This window comes from Schistocerca nitens, chromosome 8 (assembly GCF_023898315.1).
Source record: "Schistocerca nitens isolate TAMUIC-IGC-003100 chromosome 8, iqSchNite1.1, whole genome shotgun sequence".
NCBI classification, from domain to species: Eukaryota; Metazoa; Arthropoda; class Insecta; order Orthoptera; family Acrididae; genus Schistocerca; species Schistocerca nitens.
Window position 1 is genome coordinate 26268627 of NC_064621.1, and position 12665 is coordinate 26281291.

At 38.7% G+C, this 12665-nt stretch overlaps 1 protein-coding gene across 3 annotated transcripts in view; it reads left to right on the top strand.

Annotated features, from left to right (window-relative positions):
* LOC126198524 (1-phosphatidylinositol 4,5-bisphosphate phosphodiesterase-like) overlaps positions 1–12665 on the top strand; it is a 590920-nt gene that overhangs the window by 202260 nt on the left and 375995 nt on the right. For all 3 annotated transcript variants that reach the window (XM_049934913.1, XM_049934915.1, XM_049934914.1), the window contains exons 5-7: positions 6837–6916; positions 8095–8230; positions 8403–8503. In XM_049934913.1, coding sequence (XP_049790870.1) covers positions 6837–6916; positions 8095–8230; positions 8403–8503 — 317 coding nt within the window. The remainder of the gene's footprint in view (positions 1–6836; positions 6917–8094; positions 8231–8402; positions 8504–12665) is intronic.

A 12665-nucleotide genomic window follows, 5' to 3' on the forward strand; every position in this document is an offset into this window, starting at 1 on the left:
CCTCCCCCTGCCCCACCCGCCAGGGGGCACTGGGGAAAAATGGGAATTTGAGCTTGAATATGTGGACTGCTCATATGTGATGGCTGGGTGTGATGGACATGTAAATATAATATGTGCCACAGCTGATTGTGGGGAGCAGAGGTTGGAAATTGTGACTTGGGTAGGAGACAGTTGGAGACGAGTGTGATGTAGTTGTTCCCCAAGTGTCACTGTAGTGCCATATGAAGTTGGTGGTAAATCTGGGTGGGCTTAACCCACTTGACAAAGTGTGGCGCATTTGCTGTTTTGGACAATATCCGTTGTGTGTTCCCCTCACCGTAGAATTGGAAAGGGTCCAGAGCAGGGAGGTTGCAGCGGTGGATGGATGAAATCCATGTTAAACATGACATGATAGTAGTCTGCTGGCACTCTTTGCATGAGAAACTGGGTGTGACCTATGGTGCAATGCAGAAGGGCACTGCACCTGCAGATATTATACCAGATAGGGAAGCTGTGACTCACCTGGCGGAGTTGAGGATATGAGGAAGTCTGTTACAATCCTCAGAGGTTCACTTTAGACTGTTTAAGTTGATGAGGGACTAAGGCCTATTTTGAAGGTCATTCATGATCCTAGGAGAACCAGTGGCAATGCTTGAGTCCAAGAATTTTTGTGGCCGTTAGGGCAGCCTTTAAACTATTGTCCCATCACTCAGTCGTGCAGTTTCTTGTCAGGTGGTAGTCTGTGATACAATGGCGATGGAAACCACACAGTTCTGACAGTTCTTTGAAAAGGTTGACTTAAACTGTCACCCTTGGTCTGCAGTTATGTGGAAAGGATACCAAAACATGCCAACCGGATCTCGACGAACAAACTAACAGTCATCGCAGCAGATATATCCTTGATCAGAACAGCCTTTGCTGACTGTGTACATCTGTCCCCCACCATGAATGTATATCTGTAGCCAGATGGGGGAAGAGGGAAAACTACGTCAATGTGGATGTGCATGAATCTCATTATTGATGTTGGAACATATCTACATTTGTGTGCACATGATATTCAATCTTGCTGCATTGAAAATGTGTGTGCACATGAATTGAGGCACTTGCATCTTTCCTAACTGAAGGCCATAAAAATCGATCAACTATTTGTTTGCCTGTGGCCTTGACTCCAGGGTGCAGCAGGTTGAGGACACTGTCAAAAGCCATTTATCGAAAGAGAGGCATGATGTAAGGCCTCAGTTTGTTTCTAGATACATCACACCATATACTTGCCATGGTGTCATGAACATCCAACAGTTGGAGGTATAGGTTGATGTAGGAGTCATGCAATAACAGTTGAAGTTGTCGATCTGTAGACTGAGCAGTGGCGAGGTCATTGTAATTCAAAACAGGTGATAGGCTGCTGATATGGGAAAAATAGTTGGCTATAATTTTATTGGCGCCATGAATGCAGCAGACATCCATTGTAAGTTTCCAGATGTATTTGATGTGTCTGAATTGGCATGGAGAGCACTTGTCACTGATCTTTTGGAATGCCGACATGATGGTTTTGTGGTCAGTGTAAATGGTAACAGTGGGCAGAAATGTTAGATACTCTCATAAATTGCTAAAAGCTCCCTGTCATAAGTGCTCCGATGTGTTTGGCTGGGTTGCCCTTTTTTGGAAAAGAGACTCAGAGGTTGCCAGTGTCCATTCACTTTTTGACGTAGTGCTGATAGCATACTGACTGGCATTAACAGTCGAAGCTCAGTGTACCCTAGGAGTGGCATGAGCGAGCACCATAGCATCAGCAAGGCTTTCTTACAAGTCATTGAAAGTTTCTGTCTCCGGTGTCCAATAGAGGGGGTGTTTGCCTGTTTTGATGTGGCCAGCCAGTGCATTTGTGTTGCAGCAGTTCCAGGGAAGTGGCATCAATAAAAATTAACCATGCTGAGGAAACACTTCAGTTTTTGGTAATTCTGCAGCCATGGACAGGCACAAAGAGTAGCCAACATCCCAGGTAAGGGTGTGAAGCCATGTGCCGACACTTTACAGCTGAGGAAGGTTACCACAGGTTCACTGATGAAGCACTTGTCCTTGTTGAGAGTAATTTCATAGTCAGTTAACCTCTGTCACTCTGCCCTTAGGTATGTCATTGATTTCCTTTGGAATCTTCTTATATGCTTTTTGGAAGTGCAACACACTAAAAATAGTCACACTCACCAGAATACTGGTTAAATTCTGGATGTTTGATATTGGTATCTGGGACTGTTTGGGCATTCACCACATGATAATCATAACAGTGATGCTCTGAACCATTCTTCGTGCATACTAGATGGAATGGTGAGCACCAAGGACTGTGTGAATGGTGTGTGATTCAGACATGTAACACCTCTTTGAAAATAATTTTGGTCTCATGGAAACAGGCAGACCATGGGTGGTACAAATACCATGTTACATTGTGTGTGTGTGTGTGTGTGTGTGTTGTTTGTTTGTTTGGTGACACCTCATGGCTTCACCATTTGCTGTGTATCTTAAGCATTTCCAATGTTTTGCAGGCCACTTATGGTTCACATACTATGACCTTCAGAATACCTTTAAACACACTATTTTCTGTACATAGCCTAGTAATTTTGTGCTTGACAGTCATCTTCAGTGTTACTAGCTCTGAAACAAACTTGTGATGGTAGAACTCTCACTGGCCCATTTCATTGTCCAGTACAGAAGTGTTTTAAGTTATCCACCCTGTGAGAGTTGTGTGTTATCAAATGAGCCTTTACACCAAGAATAGTGCAACCATTGATGGAATGCATCAGGCAAGCATTCTGTAAATATACAGTTGAAGCAGCCTGCTGAGAAAGTCATCATCATCAATTATCTGCTATATTAGCAGGTCCTTTGCCTCTCCATTTCCTGCAATCCATTGCTTCCTTCTTAAGGCTGCTGTATGTTGTACCATCCATCATGTCATCCAGTATCTGGAATCTCTTCCTTCCTCGCTTCCTTTTCCCTTCTACATAACCTTCTAAAACTGTTTTTATCAGTCCGTCATTCTTTCTTAATATATGCCCAATCCAATTTCTTTTTCTTCTCTTTATTACATCTATTAACTGTCTTTTCTCTCCCACTCTTCTCAGTACCTCTTCATTTTTTACTCTGTCCATCCAACTTATTCTTTCCATCTTCCACCATGTCCAGATCTCAAAATCCTCCAGCCTTTCTCTGTCTTTTTTCCTCATAGTCCATGTTTCAGCGCCATATAGAAGAACACTCCGCACAAGACTTTTATGAGTCTCTTTCTGAGTTCTCTGTCCAGACCGCTGCAGAAGATTCTCCTTTTCTTATAAAATGCCTCTTTTGCCATTGCTATCCTTGTTTTAATTTCTGTGGTGCACTTGCAGTCGGTGTCTATCCTGCTTCCAAGATAATTAAAATTTTGCACCTGTTCTAGTGTTTCTCCATTCAGCATAATTTTTATTTCTTTATTTCCTCCTAGTGCCAATACTTTTGTTTTATTTGTGTTAATTTTCATTCCATATTTTTTTCCATTAGTTGCAATGGTGTCCACCAAATCCTGTAATTCTTTTTCCCTTGTGGCTAGAAGGACCATGTCATCAGCAAATCTCAAACACCCTACTCTTCTTCCTCCAATTTCTACTCCTTTGTCATCTAATGAACATTGGTCAATCATATTTCCCAAGTAGAGGTTGAAAAGAGTAGGTGATAAACAGCATCCTTGTCTTACTCCTTTTCCTAGTCTGATCCAGTTTGTACTTTCTCCTCTCACTTTAACTGAAACTTTTTGATTAAGATATAATGAGTTTATAAGTCTTCTGGTTTTCCAGTCCACTCTCTTTTCCCTCATTATAGTCGCCACCTTGTCCCAAACCACATTGTCAAATGCCTTTTCTAGATCGATGAAGCACATATATAGGTCTCTTCCTTTTTCATTAAACCTTTCTCCCAAGATTCGTAGGAGCCCTATTGCATCTCTGGTGCCTGTATTCTGTCTAAAGCCAAACTGCTCCTCGCCAAGATTCTCCTCCATTACTTTTTCAAGTCTTTTATTAATTGTTCTTAACATCACTTTGGCTGCATGTGAAATGAGGCTGATTGTCCTGTGCTCGCTGCATTTCTTGGTTCCTTGTTTTTTCGGTAATGGAATCATTACTGTTGTCAGAAAGTCCTCAGGCCATTCACCACTGTCATATATTTTATTACATTACCTCAATTTTTCTCTTATTCCATCGTGGTTCAAGCATTTTAGTATTTCTCCCGGTATTGTATCTGTATCTACCGCTTTGCCATTTTTCATTGCAGCTATGGCAGACTTTACTACTTCCATTATGATGGTCGGTCCTTTCTCGTCATCACTTACACTGTTGTGTGATTCAAGTTCCAGAGTTTCTGGTTTGCTATTTGTGTCATATAGCTCTTTTATATATTCTTGCCATCTCTGGAGGACATCGTCATGATCTTTATACACTACCTCTTCATCTTTACTCAAAATTTCTATAGTAGCACTTCCTGCTCTATTTTGTTCCCATGTCATAGTCTTTACTCTGTTGTATAGTAAGTCGTGTCTTCCCTTCCTGTCCAGTTCTTCAATTTCATCACATTCCTCTTTTATCCTGCTGAGAAAGTGTGTGACCAAAATTGGTTGTGCATTGACAGTTAACATGCAAGGACCCATGTAAGTCTGATGTGAAACACCAAAGTCTTGTGACGATACATGCATATAACAGAATTGTTGGTTGCCATTAAAGGCATCGTACTGAGTTGCTTGACATCAGGATAGTATGTGGCCAGCAGTGTGCTGACGTCTGTGCCCATGTAGATTAAAAACACCAAGCCTGAAGAGTAATCAGTGACTGACTGTCCCAGTGACATTGTAGAGTGTAGTTATGCTGGAGGCGACAGTGTTCGTATCATACTACAGCTGGCAGTAGAATGTGTAATTCTATGTGGCTTGTGTATCAAAAAGCATCACAGGTCCTCTGGGGTAGGCACTATACATGATTGTCACTATCTGTTGCACCTAAACCAGATCGCGTTTGGCTTTTGGGTATGAACATGGTTTCATGCACTTCATAACTTTATGATCAAAATGTCCGTGAAACCAGAAAATGCGTGCCCGAATTAGCTCATAACTACAAGACTCAAAAATAAGCATGTGGTATGTATGCGCTCTGTCTGCAGCTATGGTTTGTAGTTACAATGTCTCTAACTGCTTAGCCAATTTATTGACAGTGGCCTGGAGGGTTCAGAGGTCCTCAGGTATACTAACAGTTGTTGAGCAGAGGTGGCATCACAGTAAAGCATTGATTCATCAGACTGGTCCAGCATGGTTTGGCTGTCTTCAGTAGAAACAACATTTGTTGCGATGGCCACTTTGGCACATGAGACGAGTATGGTGTGCACTCTAAGCAACTTGGAGCAGCTTGCATAATAGCTTTCATTCAAGAACAATTAAGGTTACCTGAACTTGTGATAGCAGTTGCCAGATGTGTAGCAGCAGTGCATCCGAAATGATACATCAATCATTCTGACCAAATGTCTCCGGAATTCAGATGGTGTCTTATCATCATACTTCTTATGCTAAGAATTTGCATGAGCATTTGAAGTGTTGGTTTTGTGCAATGTGAGACCAGTGCCATTTTGAGAGCATTGTAGGCATGTTGGAGAGAGGCATAAGATAATATATGACATCAAAGAGGTCACTCTTTGTTCGAGGTTTCTGATTGCTAAAGTTAATTGTTCGGGGTCATCACAGACTTGTTGGTGGGCAAAAATATCTTCTGTGATTACAAAACATATATTTGATTGGTTGGGCATACATGGCAGAGCCTGTAATTGTAAACATGATATGGGAGGATCATGAAAGCTGACAGAAAGCTCTTGTGGGTGGTACTGACGCGGGTTGAGCAACCAGCACCAATAGCATGTTCATGTGGGTTTAATGTAACTTGACAGTGCAGTGGGGCTGTGAGAGGTGCTGATCAGCGCTTGCATCAGTGTAACTGGTGATGACAAAACCGGCATGGGTATTAGCACATTGCTCCAAGTTTGTTCAGCGTGTGGTGTGGAATCCAGTGGTTGAAATACAGGAGAAGGCCATTGCAGAACTTCAGTTTCATGTTTAATGTACTGGATGGCACTTTCAATGGCATGCAGTAGATTATTCGTGTTGCCCATAAAGAAATTTATCCGTGTGAATCATGGCAAATAACCTATTCGCAAGAACACAATTTCTTCTTCGGGGGCACAAATTATATAGGAATGCTACTGTCTACATATAAAACACATACACACATTATTGGTATGACAATATTCTCTTTTATTAATCAGCCACAAATCACAAACCAAACACATTTGCAAGCCAATGAGCACAGAAAGATCAAAGAGCATCTCAGAGTTAAAGAAACACTGCATTTGACACATATCAATTAGTCAGTTATGTCACTCCCATAAGGCAATCAATATACAAAAGATTTGGGTTGTAAAATATTTACACAACACAGTTTACTACATTGTTCAAGTGTGTGAAAGCTGTATCAAATAGAACTAACAGGGGGTATTTAAAGTATACAATGAAGGTTTGTTTGACCGGTGGGAATGTAACATGGAGAAGCTGAATACTTCAGGTGGCAGATGCTTGACGATAGACGTCAACTGTGCTGCAAAAGCCTGCTTGTGATGTTTCAAGAATCAGTATTGAGTGAGGAATGTAGGAATACATTAACCCAATAAGTATCACTTCCATAGGGACTGCCTAGACGAGATTAGATACCTGTGCAGAGGATTTTTAGTGAACAAGTGACTACAATATGTATGACAGCATGTTTCTGACTTAAATATTTCATTTTCCACTTTTTTAGGTCTGGTTAGATGGACTGAGGAAAATCACACACAATGTGAAAGCAGACAACATATGCCCAATGATGTGCTTAAAGAAACAGTAAGTTTTTCCAATGTAAAGTACAGATTTTTGCATGCTAGTCATTAAAATTTTACTAACTTTCTAATAGCTTTTCTTCAGAATGATTAAGACATAATATGAACACTAATATTCTTTGTTATTTAATTTATTTCACAAGATTAAAACTTGTGGTGTTTTTGTGCTTATTTATTTGTGTTAGTACTGTAATAAACTGTACTCTCTGCAACAACTGATTCTTCTGTTATAAAATATGGTGATTCTGCCATTGCTCAAGTAAATATGACTAGTTGTAGGTGTGGATTTATTAAATAAAAGGAGATGCATTTTCATTCTTTCTCAGAGGTTCCATATTCACCTCATGTGTGTTTTTGATGTAGCTGTATCATCTTCAGCTGAAAAACCTTCTAGCCAGGTGAGCTGGTGACTGACTTCTGAGTTTGAAAACATGTTTACTAATCCATAGAGATTTCAAAAACACATGGAAGGTTTTCAACTGAAATAATGAAGTGGTAGTTTCAGATTCATGTCCAATAATAATGTAATTCACAGGTGCATAGTGTACAGCATCCCATGAAACTGTGCTTACAACAAAAAGTGTCTCTTTTGTGTGCTTTTTGCAACAGGTTGATGATGTTGATGAGAATCAGGGAGACTACAGCAACCCCTTTGTCTTTTGCTTTGACTGGTTTGTGATTCTGTAGAGTTAAATAATGTGTATATCTATTGTCTTCCTCAGGTGCTGCAAATATTGTTGTTATGCGTATTCACTGTCTGGACGTCAGTACACATAGTAATGCAGCTCACAGCACCTGATGAAGATAACTTGGTTGATTGTTGAAACACACTGCATAAAATGGAAATAGCAACTCAGCTGTGCACCCCAAATCACACTGTTAACCAAGCATAGTGAGGAAATCCGAAAGGCCAGAATCACTCACTCACTCACTTTTAACCATTCAGTCATAATGGAATGATTCGGTGAAGCCTACAATTATAATGAAGCTGTCTTAGAAACAAAGAGTGTAAAGGATTTTTTATTTCACCTGTAAATGTTACTAGAGGTCATATGGTGTGGCATCTTAACAACTTATTACAGTCTACTATGGAGACAACCAATGCTGCATGAATTCATCCTAAAGACTCTTTTTCTTATCATTTCATTTCCTCTGCCAAAAAGTATATGTCTCATGCTTCAGCTGGATGCGTCTGCGGTTGCTCGTGAATCCCAAGGGCAAAGTTCCTGTTAGAGTTGTAGCCAAAACTTTTGCATCTGGACAAACAGAGAAGCTGGTCTACAAAGGTCTATCTGAGCTGGGTCTGCCCCACAGAAAAGTAGGTTATCTTATTTGATAATGACATGTTTTAATGCATATTTTTCTATTCTTGAAGGTTATGTCTTTGCTTACGAATGAGCTCAGTCGAATAAACATTGTATTTGTAATTTTACAACAATGGAAAATCCAGACTGGAATGTAACAATATTTGTAATTTTTTTAATTTACAGCATGCTTCAATTGATGCAGCAGATTTCACATTCAACAAGTTTTATGCACTGTACCACAAGATCTGTCCAAGAACTGACATTGAAGAACTTTTCCAATCAATGTGAGTATGGTACATTGAATTAGTGCTTACAGATAACAGTATTCATACTAATGTCACACAGTTATTGTCGCTAGTGCATGTTACAGCAATTTTAAAGTTATCTGGCAGATGCTATTTAAAAAATCTGCAAGCAACAAATTATTTTAGATTTTCATTAATCAACCCTTGAAACAATACAGTTGTGAGACCCTCACAAATCTGCATACATTGCCGTATTGTTGCCCTTTTCTCATACACATACAGCAACTCTATCAAATCTGTCAGTCACTGCCTGTCTCCATCCCCTTGCTGTCATGTCATGCAGACTTTTAAAACATTTTTTTTATATTCTCCTCCTCTACAATATGCCTTTCTGCCTTGTCCTCATTGTCACTGTTTTTATTTATATTATTTACAAAGATTCTTCATAAAAATATGATGTTCTTAATGGTAAGCTTAATTAACATAAAAACATTAAACTTCCTCAGTGTCCAAACAAATGGAACTTTTTTCAAGAAAAGTCATTCCTAGTGCTCTCTCTCTCTCTCTCTCTCTCTCTCTCTCTCTCTCTCTCACACACACACACACACACACACTCTCACTCTCACTCTCACTCACTCACTCACTCACCCCTTCCCTCTCAGCCCCCCCCCCCCCCCCCTTGCCCACACCCTCTTTTTCCCTCAGCATTATTCAAAAACTGGTTCTCTTTTTCCCTTTGAAAACTCTTTGTTAATGAGTTTTAAGCAGGTTGACAACATTGATAGGTGCCGCTATAGAAGCATTATCTTATATTATTCCTACTGAGTGTTGATATAAGCTAATGTCTCAAATCAAATAGTACTACACACACAAAAGAGCAATTTCTATTCCCTTATTTCTGGTCATGTATATCATATGTTTCTTATATTTCACTCATATATATCAACATGTATATCGATAAATTCCTTAAAATACTTCCTTTACATAACTTACTACATTGTATATTTACCAACAAGTTTTCCCCTGCCATGATTGATCACTGGCATCAGACCTTATAATGTTATATATATAGTATGGCTGAAGAGTATGGAGCTACACAGAAATCAGAACCTGGAAACAACACTGCTGCCGCTTGGAGCCCCGTATTGCCAAATAAACATTCCCAAATAGTACCACACTAGTGAAACTTCTGATATCTTGTTGATAAGTAGACCGCACCACTTGTTTCAACTAGACTGCGCACCATATGTCACATTAGAGGAACCATACTTCATAGTCCTAAGTGTTTCCTGGGTTTTTGGTATGCTGACTGATATGCCTCATCAGCCAAGTGTAACAAATTGTTATTGTTCCGATGTAATGACAAGTGCCGGCACAATGATGGTGAACGGAAGTTATTGAAAATCAGAATGTTCTTGCGTTCACATCACAGGTAATTGTCATTACACATTTTTAGATCCGAAAAACTTTTGCTTGGGTGCATGAGTTACCCCAAAAGGTAATCCTGCAGGGTATTATGGAATGAAAGTAAGCAAAATATAGTAGCTTTTTTTATTTTTAATATCAACTATGTCTCACAACATTCACAGTGTAAAAAGAAATTGGTTTAGGTGCCTCAGGGGTTCTGTTATATGCTTCTGGTTGAACGTATTATCAAGCAGTAATTCCAACAATTTAATGTGTCAACTTCTTCTGTCTAGTTGTTTGGTATTGTAGCCATATATTGGTGCGAAACCTCTTAAAAATTATGAACTGTATAAAGTGTGTTTTTTCAAAGTTTAGTGACAAGGAATTGTCTAGGAACCATTATGTCTAGGAATGATATCCGTGAAAATTTCATTGGCCGATCTTTGTAAAGCTTTACGTGATTTGTTGTTTATTGCAATATTTGTATCATCTGCAAACAGAACAAACTAGACAGTGCCACTGATGAAAGGACACTGATATGAACAGGAAAAAGTGAAGGCCCTAATATGGAATATTTTGGAACATCAAATGTAATTCATTTCCAGGTGGATGTTGGCTGATAGTTTAATACATGTCTCTTTCCTTTTTTAACACTCTTTGTTTCCTGTCAGGGTAATAGGAGTTGAACCATTTTGTTGCATTTCCTGCTACACAATAATATTCTAATTTACTTGAAAGTATATCGTGATTTACACAGTCAAATGCCTTTGATAGATCACTAAATATACAAGTGGTCTGTAATTTGTTGTGTAACAAATTAAGTAAATTCTCATTGTGTGTGCAGACAGGTTTCTCAATATCAGAACCTTTGAGCAATATGAACTGTGACTGTGACAATATATTATGCTACCAGATGATTAAAAAGCCAACTATATACTACCTTTTTTAAAAAATGTTGAGAATTCTCGAGAAAGTGAAACTTAACACTTTAAGGTCTGGGACTTAGTATGACATTCTAGCACATCAGACTGGTTTTTTTTGTCATTTTTCAAAAAAATCATAGTTCAGGAATGGTTACAGATAAATAATTGCAGTTTTTTCTGTTTTACTACTGTACTTTAAACTTTAAAATGAAATACCACATCATAGTTACCAACTTCACTTAAATTTGCTCTGATATCAAAAGTTTGTAGCTGAAACGAGGAAAATAAGAGTTTTATGGTAGGATTTATTGTAGGTAGAAAGAATATTGCACTTGTTTATGTTTTATAAAAACAACTGAAATGTATTTAGTAAAAAAATCACAATACACAGCTAAATTAGATTACTATTTTTTTAATAATTTATTTCTACACATAATTGGCTTTCATGTGAAATAGTTAAAGCATTCTGGGATGCACAGCACAACATCACACATTGGATAATAGTCCGCCATAGAGAGATATTGAAAGTAATTACCATTCCAAAATTTGCGATCTATTGTACACGTTTCCTGTTGAGACGTCATTTCAATATCATTGTGAAGCTATTCCTTTGTATATAAATAACTCATATGTACAACTGGATAAACTGTATTATCATTAGAAGTCAAAATATATTACATGAAATATACATAGCAAACATGTACAAGCAGCCTACTATTTCTTACATGTTTCAACATACCACAAAGTCGGAATTCTGGTAAATATGTTATAATTATTGGCAATATCTCTGTCATCTTCAGAATTGTCACAAAATGCTCCTTCAGACTCTGAATCATTGAATAGAACATCCAAAAATTCTTCATGTGTAAGCGATATCAGTATATGACATCTTGCCGGCACTGATTACACGTGGATGTGTCAGAATCTAGAGACACAAACATTTCTTTTGTTGGTGCTGCTATCTAGTCGATTTTTGGCATAAATAAACCATCAGGCCGCATAACAAAACACACAAATTGCAAGTATAACCCGTAGTTTTTTTCTGTGTATTTTTTTACGTCACTGTGGGCGTAGCATGTCGCTTGTCAGCAACGCTTAGTGCAGGGACTGCGAGCATAGCTCGCAGCTAGACCACAAAATGTTAACACATCTATACCGCAAGTAGTTTATTAATTTTAGTTATTAATCTCAAATACTTTGATGCAATAAGGATAGCTAGGCTTTCACAGTGGCTGTGATAAAATTTGTGGAAATAAAATTTCTGCTGATTGCTGAAAATGCTGATGCAGCATGCCAGAATTGTGCTGTTTAGTTTCTTTCTCAAACTGAAGTTTTGTTTCAATCCAGGTCTCTCTCAAAATCTTATTTACTTCTGTCCTCCATATCCTAAAAAAGTTCTGCTCTGTAACCTCTGGTACTGTGCTACTCATGACAGTTCCACCCATCTTTAAGTTTTCTGCTATTAGCCCAGCCAGTTTATCCTTCCATTTCCTGTTGAGGAGAAAGCCATGCCTAGTATAATCCCAGGAATCAACAAGAATTGCGCCAATATGTGATCCTGTAGCCAACATTAGCAGCTTTCCAACACCAAATTAACTCTCCCAACAAAACAGTTCAAATGAGATTGGTCATGTCATCCCAGAAAAGATACAAAGTCAACTTTAGCTTGTCTCAATGCTGATGAAATTTTTACAAGTCACATACTATATTGTACCCAGTCTCTCTGCCAGTACTGTTATCCAGCCCACCCAGCATAACAACTGTGTCTTGCTTGATGAAGTCTTTACGTAGTGATAATAAATCCTCTGTTACCTACCTCAGGCCAGTACTACTCCATCCACAGGCCCTGGCCTTATCAGTTTCTGCTGACG